A 22809-nucleotide genomic window follows, 5' to 3' on the forward strand; every position below is an offset into this window, starting at 1 on the left:
CCCGCATGCCTCCGGGTCTTTACCCCGCTTCAATATCAGTGATATAGTGGCTTGCGACATTGTCGGCGGCAGGGTCCCTCTGTCCCTTGCCTCATTAAAAACCCTCGCCAAGACCGGACCCGCCAGCTCGGAGAACTTCCTATAAAACTCTACTGGGTATCCATCCGGCCCCGGGGCTTTCCCCGACTGCATGGCCTTTAGGCCCCCCAATACCTCCTCCACTCTAATCGGGGGCCCCCAGCTCATCCACTCGCCCCCCACCTACTGTTGGGAATGTTAACCCGTCCAGAAACCTTTTCACCTCCTCCGGTTCTTCCGGCGGCTCCGAAGTATACAGCTTGCGATAGAAGTCCCGGAATACCTTATTCAATCCTGCCGGGTCCTCCACTTTGCGCCCCTCCCCATCCATCACTCTACTTATTTCCCTGGCCGCCTCCCTCTTCCTGAGTTGCTGCGCTAACAGTCTGCTAGCCTTTTCCCCAATGCTCGTACACCACGCCCCTCGCCTTCCTAAGCTGTTCCATGGCCCTACTCGTGGATAGTGACCCCAGTTCCGCCTGTAGTCTCTGCCTCTCCCTGAGTAAAACCTCTCCCGGGGACTCCGCGTGTTCTTCATCTATCCGACCCATTTCCCTGACCAATCTATCCATCACTGCCCTGTCTGTGTTTTCTGTCTTTTAAACAATGGCCACTGAGCCCTGGGGAACACCACTTTCAACTCGTCTCCTGTCTGAGAATACCCATCTATACCAACCCTGTGTTTTCTGTCTTTTAAACAATGGCGTCACATTTGCAATCCACCAGTGCCCCGGAACTAATCCTGTGTTTTAATAACAATTATAATATTTATTAGTGTCACAAGTACATTGTTCAGAGAGGCCTCGAAAATATCTATCAACCGCTCTGCAATATGCTCCTTTACCGCTCTCAGCAATCTAGGATGCATCCTTTCCCGGCCTGGCGACTTCTCTACCTGGAGTGCTGCCAGCCTTTTTGCACCTTTTCTTTATATATCACGAAACTGCTCGGTTGCCCAACACCCACATTTTAAACTGGGCCATTGTCATCATCTTTTAATTTGGTAAAATCAGAAGCAAAGTACTCATTTAGTACCACTGCCATACACTCCGCTTCAGTGAGCAGTATACCCTGCTTGTCTCTTTTGGGCTCCACTCTATCCTTCACTAATCTTTTACCATTAATATCCTTGAAGAACATTTTGCTATTTGTTTTGGCACAGCCTGCTTCCTCTTTGCCTTATTCAGGCCCTTGCCTCTCGCCTGCATTTGAGATACTCTTCCTGATTTTTATTGCTATTATTATTCCGCCATGCCTCTTTTTTTTTTTTCTTCCTTAGTTTGTCATGAAATCCTTAGTCATCCAACGTACTCTAGCTTTGGGTACCCCTTATTTATTTCTCATGGGTACGTACCTAGCTTGCCCCCTATTTATCTCTCCTTTGAAAGGCTCCAATTTTGCATCCACTGTTTTATCCACCGACATGCGTGTCCAATCAACTTGCTCCAATTCAACTTTTAGACCCCTAAAATTCGCCCGTTTCCAGTCTGAGATCTTAATCGTTGACTAATTTTTATCCTTTTCCAACTTAATATTAAATTGTATTAGATTATGATCGCTACTTTCCAATGGCTCCTCCGCTCTGACGTTCTCCTGCTGCCGTGCCTCATTTCCCGGGAACAGATCCAGCACTGCGTTCTCCCTGCAAGGACTGGAAATGTACTGTTCCAGGAAGTTCTCCTGCACACACTGCAGGAATTTGTCCCCTTCCGTGCCCCACATTCTACCCGTTTCCCAGTCTACCATAAGATAATTGAAATCCCCAACTATCACAACCCTCTTGCCCTTCAGATTTCCATAATGTGCCCACAAATGCTCCCTTCCACTTCCTCCCCACAATTTGGAAGCCTATAGTGAATACCAAACAAGGTCACCGCTCTCTTCCTGTTTCTCACCTCCAACCATATAGATTCTAATTCACGAACCGCATTTTGTTCAAGAGCTATTTTTGACCAAGACTGCTGCACCACCTCCCTTTTTGCCCACCCTGTTCCTACTAAAAACCTTATAATCCAGGATGTTAAGTATCCAGTCCAGTTCTGGCTTGAGCCATGTTTCTGTCAATGTTAGTATCGGGCTCAATTTTTTCACGGGCATTTGCTTCATTGTATTTTCTCTTTTTTTTTTGTCTGACATATTGAATGACTTAGCGCCTTTTTGTCCAAGGAACATCATGTTCCCCAGAGTAACTGTTCTGTTTAGTTTCCCAAGCTCGGACTGCCTTTTTAAATTTTCCCTTGTTTCATCTGCTGTGTTTCATCTACAAATTCCAACCACTATATGATTGCATATTCATTCATCTCTTTTTAAAAAAATTTTTTAAATTCCAAACCAAAGTGTACAAACACAGTTGCGCTGGATTTTCTGTCCCGCGACACCCGGATCGCGTTTTACCCAATGGGACGGAGAATTGGACGTCGGGGGCAAATTGGGATTGACGCTGGGTGCCAACCCAATTGCTATGAGCCAACCCCCTGCTGGCACTGGAATCAAGGTCCACGACTAGTGGGAGGATGTAAATGAACGCAAATGGGTCTTGATGACCCATGCTCGTATCCCGCTTAACTACGGGAATCCACTTGGGTTGTGTGAAGTACTTACTTAACCACGATTGCAAATTCCCTATTAGCAATAGCCTTCAGCTGAATAACAGGAGGCCATTGGATATAGGGTGGCTCTTGTTAGTTATATGGAAATAGGGTATAAGTGGTGATAATTGGTTTCTCGCCACGCTACGGCGAGATCCCGATTTCTCCTACGGGAGTGGGTTGGTTGCTTCGGAAACTGTTTGCCGCCTAGCGGGGATCTAGTTTTCTACCTCTTCCGCTATTCACCCACCTAGTTTCGCCTGAGCGAGAGCACAACGAGGCCGGAGAATCGCACCACGGAGAGGTTAAAAATAATGAAATTAGGGAGGCAAATATCAATGGTGAAAAATTTTTGGACAATCTTAAAAGACTGAAGTACGACAGGTCCTTGGGGTTGTGGATTCTAGAGCAAATAGCTGCAGTGATAGTGGATGTGCTGGTTGTGATTTTCCAGAATTCATTGGTTTTGGGAATGGTATCATCAGATTGGAAGTTGGCAAATGTTACTCTGCTTGTCAAGAAAGGAGGGAAGGAGAAAACTGGGAACTACAGGCAAGTTAGCCTAACATCAGTTCTTTCTTTGCTTTAAAAAAAAAAATTCAATTAAGGGGCAATTTAGCTTGGCCACTCCACCTGCCCTGCACATCTTTGGGTTGTGGGGAGTGAGATCCACGCATACACAGGGAGAATGTGCAAACTCCACATGGACAGCGATCCAGGGTCGGGATCGAACCCGGGTCATCGATGTTATGAGGCAGCAGTACTAACCACTGTGCCGCCTTAGCCTAACATCAGTTATTGGGAAAATTCTGGAATCTAATATTCAGAAAATATTAACTGTGTACTTATAATGCTTTTTTATGATTAGAGCAAGCCAACATGGTTTTACTAAAGGGCTGTTTATCACATGTATTGGAGTTTTTTGAGGATGTAGTATACCTGGATTTCTAAAAGGCATTCTATAGGGTGCCACAGATAGGCAGAATAAAGGTCCATGGAGTTCGAGGTAATATATTAGCATGGATAGGAAGCAGAAAGGGCATAAATAGGGCATTTGTAATTTTTAAAAATATATTTCATGTGACATGGGTGCTGCTGGCGAGGCCAGCATTTTTTGAATTGCCCATCCTAATTATCCTTGTTGTTAGCCATCTTCTTGAAACGCTAATGAAAGAGAAAATGCTGGAAAATCTCAGCAAGTCTGGCAGCATCTGTAGTGAGAGAAAAGCGCTAACGTTTCGAGTCCGATGACTCTTTGTCAAAGCGTTTTTGAAGCATTTTCTCTTTCGTTTCAGATTCCAGCATCCGCAGTAATTTGCTTTTTTTCTTAACGCTATGTCTATGTGGTGTAAGTACACCCGCAATGCTGTTGGGAGGGAATTACAGGATTTTGAGCCAGTGACCATGAAGGAACAGCAATTTGGTTCCACTTCAGGATAGTGTGTGGCTTGCAGGACATGGTGTTCCCATGCATCTGCTGCCCTTTTCCTTCTACCTCACTACCTATCTGATTGGTAGAGGTCACAGGTTTGGAAGCTACTGTCGAAGAAGCCTTGGGCGTTGCTGCAATGAGGCTTGTAAATGATGCACACTGGTGTCACTGTGCATTGATGGTGGAGGGAGTGGTGTTGCTCGTTCTGGGTGAGTGTGCTTTACACTCAATTGGCGCTGTTTTATTCCTAATCTCTAGAGTCGCCAGGTATCTTTATGATACAGCCACGAGGTTCAAGTTCAAGTTCAGATCAATGACTCAATACACCAGTTAGTAAGTTCAAACAAGACACGTTTATTATTACAGTTATTTGCTACTCATGCATATAATACTAAGACTAAACTGTTCCTACCACTACTAGGCCAATACTTATCTGGAATAAGGAAACTGCCAGATCAGGGAGCGATGGCCTCTTGCTTTGTCCTGGATCCGCAGGCTTTCAGTTGGTGTGGACTAAAGGGGTCACGAGTGTCTATTCTCGTAGCGGGCGTTGTATGACACTTACTTGTCGGTGTAGCAATTGGCCAGGCCTCTCCTTCTCACGTTCAAGTTCTGCTGGGAGGGCCGACTAAGAGAGCGAGCTGGGGTTGGGGGTCTCTGTCTTATACTGTTTGGGTTTCGCCGCCCATCTAGGCGACCCTGTTACCTGCTTGGCAATCGATTGGACCTCATACCAATCGATTGGTTGAATTCCCCAATACTGGACTGGTTCCCGATCGCTGGGCGGTATCTTGGGCTGTTTGTACTTATTGCCCGGGACTCCTGTTGTCGCCGGAGAGTCTAGCTTGACCTTTGTTATTCTTTTTTTTTCTTTTAAAAAAAATTTAAGAGTACCCAATTATTTTTTTCAATTAAGGGGCATTTAGCGTGCCAATTCACCTAACCTGGACATCTTTGGGTTGTGGGGGCGAAACCCATGCAGACCGGGGAGAATGTGCAAACTCCACACGGACAGTGACCCAGGGCCGGATTCAGAACCCGGGTCCTCAGCGCCGTAGGCAGCAAGGCTAACCACTGTGCCACCGTGCTGCCCCGACCTTTGTTTTCTTAATTGTGTCCATTGGGCCCGGGAATAACCGGAATCGCTCATTAGTATGCAAACTGCTAGTTCCTATGCTGTCCTGGTTTCTTCACAGACAGAACCACAGAAGAGGTTCTGCAACCTGCTTGCCTCACCGACACTGTCCAATTTTCCTGCATGCAACTCAATGTTCCATTTTATGTCGGAAGTGGCCAGCTTCGGTGGCTACAGTGGTGGTGGATTGGGTGCCAATCAAGTGGGATGCTTTGCAGGTAGTTCGAGTGCCACAAGTTTATGCTGGGGTGTCAGCTATTTACAATCTATATTAATTTAAAAAAATAAATGAATTCAGAGTACCCAAACTTTTTTTCCAATTAAGTGGGACAATTTAGAGTCGCCATCCATCTACCTGCACATCTTTGGTGTTGTGGGTGTGAGACCCATGCAGACACTGGGAGAATGTGCAAACTTCACACGGACAGTGACCCGGGCACCAGAGATGGAACCATAGGCAGCAGTGCTAACACACTGTTCTGCCACTATAATCTATATTAATGACTTGAATCATGTATTTTAGCTTGCTGAACATACAAAGCTAGGTGAAAGAAAAGCTGTGGGGAGAATACCGATTTTGGACAGGATAAAGATGATGGGCAGCAAGATGTCAGGTGGATTATAATCTAGGAAAGGTGTGAAGTTATTCAGCATTGTTGAAAGAATAAAAACACTGAATATTTTTTAAATGATGAGAAACATAAGTGTCGATGTCAGGAAGAGACTTGGGTGTGTTCACACAAGAATGCAAAAAGTAAACAATAGCAGGGACAGTGTGCAGCGAGTAATTCGGGAGGCAATGGTATGTTGCCTTTTGTGAAAAAGGGATTAAAAATTCAGGAGTAAAGAAGTCTTGCTAGAGTTTATAGAGTTTGGTGAGGCCACATCTGAGTATGAGAGCCGTTTAATTTTCACATTTAAGAAAATATATAGTTGCATTGGAGGCTTTACAGGAGGTGGCAGTAAATTAGTCCCTGGGATGAGGGGATTGTCCTGTCATCAGAGGCTCAGTAAATTGGGTCTAGTTTCTCAGGAGTATAGAAGGAGAGTTGATCTAAATTCTGATGGGGCTTGGTAGGGTAGATGCTAAGTGCTTATTTCCGCCGGATGGTAAATCTAAAAGATGGGGGGGCACTTATGGGCTGATAATTTAATACTGAGATGACAAAAAATTACTTCATTCAAAGGGTCCTGAACCATTAGAATTCATTGTCCAGAGGGGCTGTGGGTGCTCTATTATTGTGGGATAAACTGATAAATGTCTGGAATGTGGGATGTTAACGAGATCAACTGTGAGATGAAAATAATAACAGGAAAGTAACAAGATTGTCACGAGTCCAGAGTCATTGAGGTGCAAATGGCCCTATTAGAAGCACTGTTTATCAGAGAGCAGTGGGGGCTATACAAATGATAACTTCTAAAGGCAAGGAATTTGAGAAAGGTAGCAGAATTCACAGAGGAGAATATCAAGAGGACTGATGAGTATAACTGCTAACATCCTGATTGAGGAAGCAGGCCTAGTTGTCCATGCAACAGCCAGACAGGCCCTCCATCTGTGATGCAAACCACGGAGAATTGTTCCAGCTAACATTTAGAGCTATGCAGATTGCAGATATTCTATTCCAAAAGATGCAGTTTTGTGTCTTTGTTGAACCAGGAAGAGAGGTTGTTCTATACTTGGTCACCTAAGTGGTAACTGTGTGATAACAGTTGCAAAAATTGGATGTTGCTTGGGGAAAAGGGTGTTTTTGTTAGTTCAGGGTATATTTTGGGAACGAGGTAGCTTCAGCTAACACGGTGTGTTTAGTTTTTCATATACACGTGTCATAATGTTTTTTTTTTACTTTAATATATATTCTTTAATAAATTTGTTTACACAATCACTGGACTGGTTCCCCACTTGCTTGTACATGGCTCCTCGCATCAGTTCAAACAAAAATGAACCGGTGTTTCAAATTATTCTTTGGGATTTTGAGACACTTGCAGGTAATATCAGTGAGGTTCTTAACACCGAAGAACTCTAATGAATTAGTCAAGTGTTGTTTCCTTTTCATAAATCCATGTTGACTCCAATGCCGGATTGCATTGATATTCTCTAAGTACTCTGCTATGACATTCCCTTTGACAGATGTTAAGCTAATTGGCTTGTCATTTCCTGTCTTCTGTCTCTCTGCTTCCTGAGTTATATTGTTTGCTAGTTTCCAATCTGCCAAGAATCTAGGGAATTTTGGAATATTAAAATCAGCGCAATATTTCAGCAGCTACTTTTAAGACCCTACCTAGAATGAAGTTCATCAGCTCCTGGGGACTTGTCAACTTTTGGTTCTCGTAATTTTCTCAGTCCTCTTTCCCTGGTAAATTGTTTTAAATTCGTCCATTCCTTTTACCTCTTGATGCACACTTATTTCTGGTTTGTTAATTATATCCTCTGCAGTGAAGGCAGATGCAAAATATTTGTTAAATTCTTCTGCCATGTTTTATTTTCCATTATTAATTCACTTGAATAACTTGCAGAGGACGAATGTTCACTTTACTCACTGCAACTAACTGCCCATGGAATAGCATAGTTTGAATATCAGCCATGGGTTTCCTCCTACATGATGAATGAGTTCAACATTAAAAAAATTATATTGAATGGTACTAATTAACACTACTGGGTTTTAAGATGTGCTGTAGTCTGTGTTTTCCTGTTCTAGTTACGTCTATTTTGTTTCGATTGCATACAAGTCAATAAATATATTCTTTGTGCCTAGAGGGACAGTTAAGACATCTAAAAACTGGAGAACCGTATGTGTTTAACTACCATGAGGACTTACACAGATGGAATCAGAAACGTTACGAAGCTCTTGGAGAGGTAGGTTTTCTTACTTTTTGTAATTTTAACTGTATGATGGTTACATTAACATAGTTAGTTGCTGATATTTGTAATGGAACATATGAATGCTGATTTTTGTAAAAGGTTGAAATCCTTCCCTACCTGCAGCATATATTGGGAGACCATGGGCTGGATTCTTCGCCCCGCCGCGCCACTTTTCTGCCTCGACCTGCCAGCGGAATTCTCCATTATGCCGGCCAGTCAATGGGGTTTCCCATTGGGCAGACCCACGCCGTCGGGAACCCTCGGGCGTTGGCAAAACGGAGAATTCCGCCGGCGGAGAAACCCGCCCAGTATATTGGGAAACTGTAGTTGCGTTTCTCCTGATTTTTTGTTTGTCCATTTAATAATGGACGCAAAGCCATGAGGTACAAGCCTGTGATTTTCAGAAACGAGGCTCTGAACTAGTTGTACAGATTTAGTGAATCAACCCTAAAACATAGGATTAGCTTTGAATTATAGAGATATCAAAGCTGGCACGTACAAAACCTGTTGATCCATTTACTTCAAATGTCAAATGAAACCATCTGTATTCAGTGCCTTTTCACCCTTTGCTTATGGCGTGTTAAAATCCTTGCATTACTGGGTTCAATGTTCCTGATATTATAAAATAGCATATCCTCTTGCACAATAAATATCAGAGATTCTAGTATTGGATAACGTAATCTATGATTTACAGATCCTTTCACAGGAATGCTGCCTTAAAACAGGATAACAATTGATTTCACTCTTAAGGTAACATGTACCATGTGCAGTATTATTCTGCTACTAAGGCGGATCTGTGTTTTAATTGGTGCTCTATCCTTAAGGCCTCATGTAAACAAAGCCTGCAGTCAATTAGAGTTTAATTTGTGCTTTGTGAGGAAGTTTGCAGATTAGAATGAGTTGTTGGCTTCAGGTCAGGGCAGAGCAGCATGTTTTTAGTTTTTGTAGTCCCTTGGCACTTCATATGATAAATCACAGAATATAATGTTTCTCATGCATATCTGTTGTTTAATGTTAATATTTCCCTCTGCCTCTCTTCTGCTTGTGCTTTTTTTTAATATAATGTATTTTCTGTCTCCCCTCTGCTTTCTGCTCCCCTTTTTCCCCCCCCCTTTCATTTCAGGTGGGAGGTGATAAGTCATATGGCACCATGAGGAAAGAAGCCACCAAGGGCTGCAGCTCTATTTTTCTGAGGGTTGCAGAGAATATCATGTGCTTCTCGCCCTCTCCTCTTCCTACTATCCTCTCCTTGTTCCTAATGCCACCCTTGCCTCATTCTCTTTGAATTGCTCTTTGAATTGCATTAGCGTTATCGTTCTCTTGTAATTTCTCTAGCGTACTTTCTTCTCTCTTTTGTTCTTGCCCTCTCCTTTCTGCCCTCTCTTTTTGCTTCTTTCCTCTCTCTTCTTCAGTTCTATTTTTCCTCTCTAGTTTCTCTTCATTGAAAAAGTTTTCTTCTCCAATGCATTTAGAGGATGCCATTTCAAGGTTCATCCTCAAATGTCTCTCCTTGTTGTCTTCTGCAAACTTGATGTAACACATTGAATGTTTAACACTGGTGTTATGGCGCACATTAAACCCCATGTCTCAAGGTGTTCTTAAAGACTGTGATGTGCAACATGCATCCAGCAGATATAAAAGAAATTGTCAGAGATTAAAAGGGTTGAGAATGTACTAAATGGTGAATTATTGAGAAAAGAAAATATTGACTGCTTCATGCACAATGGGAAGCTATCCAAGTAATGTGATTTTTTTTTTGCAAGCAAGAGAATTTGTAGTGCACTGTTGCATAAGGTATGGTGTGATCCCTATCATTGCTTTCTTGACATGATCACTTGGCTTATAATACTACAGCCAAACCTCTTTTGGTGTTTTGGTGCCATGACTGCTGGAAGACGTATTGAAGATTTTACATCCGCAGTTGAAATGTCATTCCTTTTTAATTTGCTGCAGGCCTGAGTAGGGAAAATGAGCTGCCATCTGGTAACACTTACGTAGGTGTTAGGATTTTGTATAATCCGGAGATCAACACTGATACCTGGGGCCTCTTCCACTTGAATGGTGTTGGTTTGTGTCTCAGTATTGAGTGTTGAGTGTCCTAGGGTATCGTAGTAATTGATAGGGATTCCGGTTCTGGAGTGCTCCCAGGAATTGGGTCTGGTAACATTAGTGAAGGGATGGATTCATGATTTTTAGCTTGAGGAAGGTGATAGAGCGTTTAAAGTCTGGTAGTGGGCAGTATGTTCTAATGCATCAGAACTTGCTTGCACTGTGGCCTCGGAGAAGTGGAAATGGTGTCCAGAATCTGGGGGTAGGGGATGTGGGAGAATTAGGCTGGTGGCAATGGTAGAGCGATTGCAAGGTCCTATTGAGATGTGAAGGAATCCAGGACCAAATGGAGGTGAACCAGTATTAGGCACCATTGAAGAGGCTAAGATCTGGGAACATTAAAGGCAATAGCCCAGAATAACATGGATTGATCTTCATGGACTGTTTTGGACTTTAGGGCGTCCCTGCAGTTGGTTCCAGGTGTGGGTCCAGCTTTTAGCCTGCAGCCAGCTTTAACAACAGAAAGTACTTTGTAGTTGCTGACTGAATATTTATGGAATAACACAGCAGTAATAAATTAGAATGTTTGCTGTGGAATAATTCAGGTGGTGCAATTATCTTATCTGAGATGAAACTAATTAGGAACAAATCCAGATGATGATCTCCTCCTCTGCTAAATGAAAAGTTTCAAAATTAGATTGAGTTTACAGCTATCCTCTGAATTAAGCATCAAATAATGAACAGGAAGCAAAAAATGGATATTTTACTATCTCTGGGCTAAATCTCTTCCATATCTTATGCTTGAGAAACTGTGCAGGTTGTGTGTCTGGTCTTGGTCTATGCTATGTGGGAGTTTGTGGACCGTAGGACTATCCAGCATGAACACATCTCTAGTAGATGTCTTTGCCTCACATCTCTTTAGCTCTGAGTCATGAAGTGGAATTGGGTGTTGGATAAATTTTGAAACATAAGGAAAGGGGAGCAGAATCTGGACAGTTTGCACCAGATTTTGGTAACTTCTTGCAGAAAGTTGTAGGTTCAGAATAGGTTTGGTTTGACCAATAGTGTACATGGTAAGAGAGATCTAGATAAGATAAAGAGAGTGAGAATCTGTAGACACAAATTCTATTCAACAAATGTAAGAACTTGCAACCTGTGAGGATAAAGATAAAGAATAGCCTAATGCCAGACCATGACACCTTGGAGCAGGCAACTGTCTAGGGGGCAGTGTTGTAGTTGTAGCAAATTCAATAATTAGGGAACCAGGTAACATTTTTTTGTAATCAGGATTGAGAGTCCCACGTGACATTTTGTCTGTCTAATTTTGTCTGCCTAATATTAAAGTAAGAGACGTAAGTGAATAGTCGTAATGGGGTATTGGAGAGGGAGGAAGCAAATCCATGAATTGTGGCCTATGTTGGGAAGAGTAGGTAGGAGGCCTTGTAGCACCAGGATTTAGGAGTTACTGGAGAATTTCTGGATTGTTATCTGAACCATGTGCAAATTGGCATATGTATAAGAAGCTTAGATATGCGAACAAATGACAAATAACTGATGAGGTGGTGTGGGAATTGGGTTCCATTTTTTTGGGATACTGGCATCAGTTTTGGTCTAGGAAGGAACTCGAGCACTTGGGAGGGATGCACCTGATCCAAGGCTGGGATAAGGCTCCCAGAGGGACTTTAAATTGGTAAATGATGGAAGGGTTTAAGTGGAAAAGGTAGTATTAATGATATTTCAAAAACAAGGAAAGAGTAGAGTTGAAATCATTTTTAAAAAATATATATTTTTATTCAACATTTAAACATTTTGACAACAACAATGCCCGAAACCAACTCCCCCTCTGACCCCAGGGCAACAGTAACCAAAATGTGGAACTCCTCATCCGCCCCTCTCAGATCAAATTTCACCTCCAAATACTGGAACTCCAATAGGTCCCCAGCCACGCCTGGGCACTAGGGAGAGAAGCTGACCTCCACCCCAATAGAACCCGCCTGCGAGGAATCAATGGGGTGAAGGCTAAAACGCCTGCCCCCTCTCCAATCTGCAGCTCTAGCAAATCTGACACCCCGAATGTGGCCACCAGGGGACCTGGCTCCAGTTTCATATGCAGATTCTCGGACCTTGGGCATGATTGGCTGGGCCCCTCCCACACCGCTCGCAACAGTCTTTCACTCCCTCAAACAGCCAACTCATCCATGCCTTTGTTGAGTGCGCCCTGTACACCACTTTAACTGAATCAACCCCAACCTCGCACACAAGGTTAAGGCATTGACCTTCGCAACACTTTGCACCATAATCCTTCTTCCAGCTCTCTCCCCAACTCATCCTTCTAAATGGCCTTCATCCCATCAGTAGACTCCTTATCCTCCTCCATAATCCTGCTGTAGATTGCCGAAGCAACTCCACATTTCGGCCTCCCCCACCGACAGCATTTCCTCCCAACAACGTGGATGACTGTGCCACCTACATATACCTGAAGCCTTCCTCATGTTGGAGCCCATACTTCATCCCCAGGTCCTCCAGACTTGCAAATCCTCCCTTCCAGAAACAGATACTTCATCTCTTTTACCCATTTTTCCTCCTGTCCCCGAAACCTCATACCCATCCTCCCTGGCTCGAACCCATGATTCCCTCCTATTGGCATCGCTCTTGACCCTGACCTCAAATTGAGGTGCTGTCAGAATTGCCCCAAAGCTTCACGTAATCACGCTGAATAGGACTACCCAATTACTTCCCCGGGGCAAATAGTAGTGGTGCTGTTGCCACGCCCGCTTCCCCAACCCCTTACAGGAACCCACCTCCACCTGCACCCACAGAGCCACCACCTCCTTACTCCAACCCTACACCTTCTCAGCATTCGACGGCCAGTAATAGTGCAACAAAATCGGAGTGCCAAATCCCCCCCCCTGCCCCCGACTGCCAGCCCCGTTGGAGCACCACCTCCTTATTCTCGGTACCTTCCCCACCCACACAAGCGAGAAGACCCAGCCACCACCCCTCGGAAAAATTCATTCGCAAAAAGACCAGTAGACACTGACAAAAACAGAAACCATGTCAAAATATTCATTTTGACTCCCTTACCAGGCCAGGTGTACTGGTCACTATACGATGACGAGGCCTCCTTCCCATCCCTTTAATTTTTCTTCCCCTGCTCCTGCATTGCATCAAAGTTCTCAACCTACTCCACTCATCACCAGGTCAAGGGCCTCACCCACCTACGCCTTTAGCAAAGCCGTCAACACCGTCTGATGCTTTTTGAAATGCTTCGAAAATAACTGTTCAAACTCTCCAGCCATCACCTCCCGTCATCTACTCCACCATGACGAGCATGGCCCCACCTGATAGGCTCTCCTCTCTCCCGCCATCCCCCCGCCCCTCACCATGCTCAGCTGTTGGACTTTTTGCACACTGCCCTTCTTCCCTGGATTCTTCTTTCCCAGTTTTTGCATTCTATAAAGGCTTCACCCTTCCCACAGCTGCTAGGGACAAATCGTCCTCAAAAACTGGGCTTAAAAGCACCAAAACAACTGCTCTAACAGAAACCATCAACGTGCTGCAACCGGAAATCCAAAGTCATTCTTTAGGCAATACAGGTAAAGGGAAAACTGAAAAGCAATGAGAGCAAAATAACAAGAGTAAAACAGTAAAGGGAACATTATGTTGGGTGGCCCAAATTGGCATTCTTTATTCAAAGACATGGGGAATAAAGAATGTTGTGAATTAATTACAAGTGCAAATTTGGTTTGGAGGAAATTATATGGTAACCATTACTGAAACACGGCTGCAAGACTGGTCATAACTAATAATACGTTTACAAAGGTCCACAGGTAAGATAGGAAAATTGTCGGTGGGAAGGAATAAGGAATAGAGCAGCAGGAGTTCAGAGAGAGCTTTAACAGTGGGGGTTCGGACAAAAAAGAGCCCATAAAGCAGTGCCGGTTCAGCAAGAGCGAGCCCACGCAGCAGCGGGAGTTCGGAGTGAGTGAGACTGCATAAAGCAGCGGAAGTTCAGAGAGTCAGAGAGAGACCTGCGGGAGTTCAGACAGACGAGCCCATAAAGCAGCAATCGCAAAGACCTGGCCTAAGTCATTATAGCGCCCCCCCCCCCCCCCCCCCCCCCCCCCCCCCCCGCCCAAAGAAAAACGTCCGAGGAGCTCCCATTCTTTTATTTACAAACCCAAACAATCAAGGGGTTTTTGATTATGCTACCCACTTTCCCAAGGCAGTGGGATGTGTAGTCAGTCGATGGATAGGAGGTGGTTTTGCATGATCGACTGGGCTGTTGATTTGATTAGATTTATTGTCACATGTACTGAGGTACAATGAAAAGTATTATTCTGCACACAGTCTTAGCCAGATTATTCCATACATGAAAAAATATGGACAACATAAGTACAGAATATAAATACATAGATACGGCATCAGAGTGTAGTACTAACTCAGTGTGGAAGAGAGCAGTTCAGTCCATAAGGGGGGTCCATTCAAGAGTTTGTAACAGCGAGGAAAAAAGCTGTTTTCTGAACCTGTTAGGTGCATGTTGCGCCGACTTATTGTATCTCCTGCCCGATGGAAGAGGTTTGGAAGAGAGAAATACTCATGGTGGAGGGGTCTTTGATTATCTACCCACCTTCCCAAGGCTAGTGGGATGTGTATGCAGTCGATGGATAGGAGGTGGGTTTGCATGACTCGACGGGCTGTTGATTTGATTACATTTTTGTCACGTGTACTGAGGTACAATGAGAAGTATTGTTCTGCACACAGTCTAGCCGATTATTCCATATATGAAAAAAATATAGGACATGCATAAGTACAGAGTCGATGGTTGGGAGGCAGTTTTGCATGAGGATTGGGCTTCGCCCTATGACTCTCTGTAGTGTCTTACCGTCTTGGCCTGAGTAGTTGCCACATCAGGCTGTGCTGCGAGCCAGATAGAATATTTTTGTAAATAAGTCCACGAGGGCAGAAGTCCCGTCACCAGAATTCCCTTTATGTACAAAACCAACAGCTAACAACCATGACCATTCAGTCTGCTGTCTACACCGGGAGTGCAGAGGGATCTGACATTTCCTGTTACATACACAGAAAGGGGTTTCCTGATTGGGCCACTAATCAGGGAACTCGTATTCTAATTAGCCAATCTCAAAGGCCTAGCCTAAGTAATTAACCCCCCCCCCCCCAAAGTACGACGAGCCCGCATGGTCCTCGTGACTCATAGGTCTCCTGCTTCGTTTTTGCGGCGGGTCCAGCTCCTCCACTTTAGCCTCCGACGTGGGGGGGGGGGGGGGAAGTATAACGGCTAGGCGCCCGTCTTTTCTGATATGAGCACCTGAGGGGCGGTTCGCCCCTTTCCTCCGGCGGCAGGGGTTCAGCTACGGCATCATCCACAGTGTCCATTTCAAGAGTCCGATGTCCTCATCAGCAGTGTCGGAAGGGCGTGAAGTTTGTCAGGGAGGGCTCTCCACGGTCCTTGGTATGTTGGTCTGAGTCCGCTCCGGAGGAGGAAACTAATCTGAGGCCTGCACCTAGTCCAGGTGTTCTTTATTACATGTTTACCTCGCGTATCTCATACGACACAGGTCCTGTCCTGGCCTGCTACCCATGTGGGGCCATTCACATAATTTCTGACCCATACATTTCACCCGTGTTGAACTGTCTTCTCGGCGAGTATTGTTGTGGCCCCTGCAATTGGGCCTCTTGGTGTCGTTCTATTCTGCACACCTAAATTCGGGAATAGTAGACTCAGCCGGATTCGGAGTCATCTGCCCATGAGTAGCTCCGCCGGTGCTATTCCTGTTGTGGCGTGTGGGGTTGTTCTGCAGTTAAATAGCCAGCGCGACAGTTTGGTGTCCAATGATGCTGCTGACTGTTTCTTCAATCTGACTTTTAAGGTCTGGACGGCTCTCTCCGCCAAACCATTCGATGCCGTCCTTATGTTCCGAATGCCATTCGACTTCATAAATTTTGTGAAGTCCTGGCTGGTGAAAGCCGATCCATTATCCGAAACTAACACCTCCGGTATACCATGAGTTGCGAACGAGGTGCAGAGTTTTTCAGTGGTTGTTGAATTTGCAGAGTTCATTTTGTAGACATCCAGCCATTTAGAATGGGCGCCTACTATTATAAAAAACATTGAACCCATAAACGGGCCTGTAAAATTGTCATGAAGTTGCGACCATGGTCTACCTGGCCATTCCCATGGGTGCAGCACGGCTGCCTATAGCATCTTGTGCTCTTGTTGGCATTCTTGGCACCGACATACCAATGCCGCTATGTCTGTGTCCAGGCCCGGCCACCAGACAGCTTCTGGCCAGCATTTTTATTTTTGAGACTCCAGGGTGCCCACTGTGTAGTTCAGCCAGTATGGCTCGAAGGCCTTGACTTGGAACTATTACTCGAGCCCAACATGGCAGGATCCCATCTTCCACAGTGATCTGCTCTCTTCTGCTCCAGTAAGGACGGAATTCCGTCTGGACCGGTCTTTCCATCTCCCCATTTAGCACCATGTGTTTTATTTTTGATAAAACCGGGTCCCTTTGGGTCCATAATGAATGTTTTGTGCGGCCATTGGAAGGGTGCCCAGGAAATGTAACGTCTTTACCCTTTCCTCTATTTTGGGTACTAATGGCGGGTGTCCGGTAATGGCAGCCTGCTTAGTGTATCGGCGTTTGCCACCCGGTTTCTTGGCCGATTCTCCAGCTGATACTGGTACGCCGCCAGTAGTCGGGCCCAGCGTTGGATCCGGGCTGAAGCTATTGGTGGTATTACTTTGTCTTCTTTCAACAAATCCAGCAATGGCTTGTGGTCTGTAATTATAGTGAATTTCCGTCCATATAAGTGCTGGGGAAATTCTTCACCGCAAAGTTCACAGCCACTTCTTCCTTTTCAATTTGGGCGTACTTTCGTTCTGCTGCTGCCAGCGTCCTAGAAGCAAACACTACAGGTCATTCCTGTCTGTTTTGCCCTCTGTGTGCCAAAACTGCACCAATGCCATATGGAGACACATCACACGTGAGCACCAACTCTTTCCTGGGGTCAGTGTGCCAAGACATTCTCCGAGTAAAGCTGTTCTTTAAGAGCTCCAAGAGCTCTTACGTGACTGCTTGGAGACAGTGGACTGGTCCATATTTAAGAACTCAGCGACTAACTTAAATGAGTATGTCACCACCGTCACAGACTTCATCAGCAAATGTGTGGACGATTGCGTGCCAAAGAAAGCAGTACGTACGTTCCCCAACCGGAAACCATGGCTCAACCGTGAGATTGACTCCTTACTGAAGGACAGATCTGAGGCGTTCAAGGCAGACGACCCTGTCCTACACAAGAAATCCAGGTACGACCTCCGCAAAGCCATCCGAGATGCCAAGAGAGAATATCAAACTAAACTAGAGTCACAGACAGACTCTCGGCGGTTGTGGCAAGGACTAAGCAACATAACGGGCTACAAAGCGAAGCCGAGCAGTATCTCTGGCAGCAGTGCACCCCTCTCCGATGAACTTAATGCATTCTATGCTCGGTTTGAGCAGGTACCAACAATCCGCTATCGAGTGCCCCAGCAACCCATAATTCACTCCATACCCACCATCACAGTTTCCGAAGTCAGATCGGCCTTCCTGAAAGTGAACCCACGGAAGGCGATGGGGCTGGACTGGATCTCCCCGTCGTGGCACTCAGAGGCCGCGCAGACCAGCTGGCGAGGTATTCACATACATCTTTAACCTGTCCTATCCACTCCGAGGTCCCCACCTGCTCAAGAAGAACCACCATCATAGCCGGTACCAAAGAAGAACCAGGCAACGTGCCTCGTGACTACCGCCCGGTGGCCCTGACATCAGTTGTAATGAAGTCTTCGAGAGGCTGATCATGAGCGCATCACCTCCATACTCCCGGAACGCCTTGACCCACTTCAATTCGCATACCGTCGCACCGGTCCACATCAGACGCCATTTCCCTGGCCCTACACTCATCCCTAGAGCATCTCGAAAACAAGGACTCCTACATCAGAACTCCTATTTATTGACTACAGCTCCGCCTTCAACTCCATAATCCCAGCCAAGCTCATATCAACGCTCCAAACCCTAGGACTTGGCTCTCCACTCTGCAACTGGATCCTTGACTTTCTGACCAACAGACCACAGTCAGTAAGAATGAACACCAACACCTCCTCCACAATAGTCCTCAATACCGGTGCCCCACAAGGCTGTGTACTTAGCCCCCTACTCTACTCCCTGTACACACACGACTGCATGGCAAAACTGGGTTCCAACTCCATCTACAAGTTTGCTGACGATACGGCCATAGTGGGCCGGATCTCGAATAACGACGAGTCCGAATACAGGAGGGAGATAGAGAACCTAGTGGAGTGGTGCAGCGACAACAATCTCCCTTAATGCCAGCAAAACTAAAGAGCTGGTCATCGACTTCAGGAAGCAAAGTACTGTGCACACCCCTGTCAGCATCAACGGAGCCGAGTTAGAGATGGTGAGCCGTTTCAAATTCCTAGGGGTGCACATCACCAAAAATCTATCCTGGTCCACTCATGTCGACGATATCACCAAGAAAGCACAACAGCGCCTTTACTTCCTCAGGAAACTAAGGAAATTCGGCATGTCCACATTAACCCGTACCAACTTTTACAGATGCACTATAGAGAGCATCCTATCGGGCTGCATCACAGCCTGGTATGGCAACTGCTCGGCCCAGGACCGCAAGGAACTTCAGAGAGTCGTGAATACCGCCCAGTCCATCACACGAACCTGCCTCCCATCCATTGATTCCATCTACACCTCCCACTGCCGGGGGAAAGCAGGCAGCATAATCAAGGATCCCTCCCACCCGGCTTACCTCACTTTTCCAACTTCTTCCATCGGCAGGAGATTCAGAAGTCTGAGAACACGGACGAACAGACTCAAAACAGCTTCTTCCCCACTGTCACCAGACTCCTAAATGACCCTCTTATGGACTGACCTCATTAACACTACACCCGTGTCTGCTTCATCTGATGCCAATGCTTATGTAGTACATTGTATATATTGTGTTGCCCTATTATGTATTCTCATGTATTTTCTTGAATTCTGTTTAATTCCCTTTTCTTCCCATGTACTGAATGATCTGTTGAGCTGCTTGCAGAAAAATACTTTTCACTGTACCTCGGTACACGTGACAATAAACAAATCCAATCCAATCCAATCTTTTATCTTCTTGAAAGCCCTGTCTTGGTGGGCGAACCACTCCCAGGCGTGTCCCTTTTTTAGTAATTGGTGTAGGGGGTCCAAGATGGAAGATCTTTCTGTATGAATTTTCCATAATATGTCACCAATCCTTAACCCCTAGATTGTGGTGGGAGCCAGGGCATCTTTAATCGCCCTCACCTGATCTTCCAAAGGGTGTAGCCCTGATTTGTCAACCTTGTACCCCCAGATAGGTTACTTGAGGTGCGAGGAAAACACATTTCTCTCTCTTTAGGCGCACACCTGCTGCTGAAAACCTCCTAAGGACTTCCTCCAGGTTTTGCAGGTGTTCTGCCTTTGTTTTTCCTGTAATGAGGACATTGTCCAGGTAAATACCAATTTGTCCTCTGGAATATTGCACAAGCTGGCAGTCCTAGCCCTGGGGCTGAAACTAACCTAGCTTTCAATTCTGTATATGCTGTCTCTTGCTCCTGTCCCCACTCTGTACGTTCTAAGGCTGGCTTCCCTCCCTTCACTAGTCTCTGGATTGGTTCCACGATCTTTGCGAAGTCAGGGATAAAACTCCTACTATAATTGAATAATCCTAAAACTTTCTGGACCCCTCTTACTGTAACTGGTCGCGACATCTCTTTAATTGTGATTTTGCGATCTACGGGCATTTCTTTAATTCCTGGGAAATTAGGTGTCCTAAGTACAGGACCTGAGGTTTTGCAATTTGTGCCTTATGTGGGCTGACTCTCAGCCCGGCATCCGCCAATCCTTTTAATACAGAATACAGGGCTGCTTTGTGCCCTTCTTCTGTTTTGGACGCTATTAACACATCGTCCACATACTGGAGGACCGTATTGTCCTCATGCAATTTCACCCTACTCAGGATATCGCTCATTGTTCTGTGAAATATGGCGGGGCTGTTGTGAAACCCCTGTGGGAGGCGAGTCCATGTATACTGTTTTTCTCCCATAGTGAAAGTGAATTTATCTTGGGATTCTGTGTCCAGTGGAAGGGACCAGAACCCATTTGCTATGTCCAATACCGTGAAAATGTTGTGGTCTTGTGCCAATACGTTTAAAATAGTCGAGGGGTTTGCCACAATGGGGGTGTAATTTAGGTGTCACTTTGTTCAAACCTGTGTAATCGATGGTGAGTTGGTAGCTCCCATCAGGTTTTATAACTGGCCATGTGGGGGAATTAGTGGTGCTGGTGGTTTCTCTGAGGATTCCCTTTTCTATCAGTCCCTTAACTATCCCTACCACTGCCTCTTGCGCTTCTTGCTTGATCGGGTATTGTCGGTGGGGCTTGTGTTCCGGTCCTGGGACCTTTATCGGCTCTGTGTCAGTTAGTCCGGTGTCTAATTTCGTCCTGGCCCAGGCTTCGGGAATGGAAGCACAGATGGCTCCGAACCCTTTTCTCTCCTCATCCCAATCTCGGACCACAATGGTGGCTACCCCGATTGTCCCCAGGTGGCTTGCTAATGTCCCTATTTCGGTCTTCCTACCGTCTGGTTGTGGCCAAATTAGTTTCCCTCTCCCACAATCTATCAGCACCTGGTATTCCTTCATTAGGTCGTTTCCCATGATTGTGCCCTCATTATTCTGACACACGTAAAATTGCATTGGAATGTACTTGTGGTTAATTTCTACTAATGTGATCTCGCTAAGATAGGCGGGCATTCTCTCTCCCCCTGTGAATGTCTCTTTAATTCACTTATCTATCAGTCCGAAAGAAACAGTCTCGAACACGCTCGTACTTAGAATATTCTTTATTGGGCAGCCCTCTAGGTATTCCAAAGAAACACCTCTGAGTGTGCCAAAGTTTTGCCCAAAGCATCCTATCTTTATATGGTTTTTTAAGGGGCTGTCCCTTACATTTACTTGAGCTTGCCTCCAGTACAGATTACAGCTTGTTTTTACCAAATGTTTAGTACATGATTAATTTGTTATTGTCATATTTTCAATACATAATTTTACAGACATTGAGGTTATCTATTGGCACAGGAGCGTATTGCAATTTTAGCAAAACACCAGGTGTCCAGCCATGATTTATCAATGGCTCTTACATTTCATATTCCGTCATCCAGCCACCTTCCTTGTTTCTCAAGGCTATTTGGCTTACAGTCATGAATCGGCTCACGAATTCAATAATAACTCCCTCCTCAGTAACTTTCCACTAATGTGTCCCATTAAGTTTGGATTGTTCTAGCTATTAACCCTTGCTTCACATTCTCACCCCTACCCCGGTTATGTATATCCTTTTGTTGGTTAGTGGCAAGGGTAGGTTTGTAATTGATATTGCTGCTCCTGTATCTACTAACATGTGGCATTCCCTACCCCCCCACCAAGGCTTCCACATATATTCTATCCTCCTCTTTCCTGCTGTGAACGGGAGCTATGGGTTTGGAGATTTCGACCTGTGTTGGTCGATGCGTGGTGTGGACGGACACCAGCTTCTGTCGGGATTCACTGTCTTCTGTGGGCGCGGCTACACTAATCCTCTCCTGTTTCCCAACTCCCTGGTTTTGGGTCCCTTGTAGTCACCCCTGTGAATTCTGGGGATGTGATGCCCCCGGGGTTGGTCTGTAGTGGTCTTGGGGTCTCCCATGTTTCCCCCAACACGTTGCCTCGGTATGCCCTGCTCTGTGGCAGTGGTCACAGCGGAGTCCGCCATCCTCGGGTTTCCCCCTGAATGGCACTCCCCTGCAGAATCTAGCCATATGCCCTGGCTGGCCACATGTGTAGCAGCTGAACCCGGTTCTCCCCTCACCTCCGTTATGGGGGGTCCCGGTCCTCTCTGGTCTGGGCTTTGTCTGGGCACCCTTCTTTTCTTTTATCCCACTAGCCCACTCGACTAGCTCATCATAGTCCTGGGATGCTATCACCGCCATCCTAAGGACTTCCTGGTGTGCCTCCGATAGCCCGTCCTTAAATGCTTGGGTAAAAGCCCTGTCTCTCGAATCCACATTGTCCTGTCCTGAACACTCCCTATATACTTGGAATAATCTTTCTCCAAACTCCGATGCACTTGCCCCCCCCGTCCTTGTCTGGTATTCGTGATCCTGCTCCAATTAGTGGGGGAGTTCCCTAAGACCCGTTGGACTTCTGTCTTGAATGCTGGGAAGGGTGCCTGCTGGGCGTTTACCTCAGCCGTTGCAGGAACGGCATGTGTCCACCTTCCTCCATTATAGTCCTGTGCTGCTTGGGCCGCTGGCCCTCCTGCCACTAGCCTCTATTTATCCGCTGGGCAGGCTGCCCTGACTAGCTGGTGTATGTCCCTCAAATGTAATTGGTGCCCTACCCAGAGCGTATCTAGTTCGCCCCAAAATTCCAAGTTTGCACTTCTGGGTTTTAACTTCCCCAGTGAGGCCATAATCTGCTGTCTTTCCCCTGGGGTAAAAGGCTTATAGGTCGCTTTCGGTTGTGCTGCCGTCCCTCCTCTGGTGACTGGCGCTAGATTATAATTTTTTATGTCTCCCTTTAATA

The 22809-nt window shown here is 45.7% G+C and overlaps 1 protein-coding gene across 1 annotated transcript in view; it reads left to right on the forward strand.

The window, feature by feature from the left end:
* Positions 1–22809, forward strand: part of fam172a (family with sequence similarity 172 member A) — an 820821-nt gene that overhangs the window by 61037 nt on the left and 736975 nt on the right. Inside the window, 1 exon segment of the mRNA XM_038805269.1 lies at positions 7987–8087. Coding sequence (XP_038661197.1) covers positions 7987–8087 — 101 coding nt within the window.

The sequence above is a fragment of the Scyliorhinus canicula genome, chromosome 8 (genome assembly GCF_902713615.1).
Source record: "Scyliorhinus canicula chromosome 8, sScyCan1.1, whole genome shotgun sequence".
Taxonomy (NCBI): domain Eukaryota; kingdom Metazoa; phylum Chordata; class Chondrichthyes; order Carcharhiniformes; family Scyliorhinidae; genus Scyliorhinus; species Scyliorhinus canicula.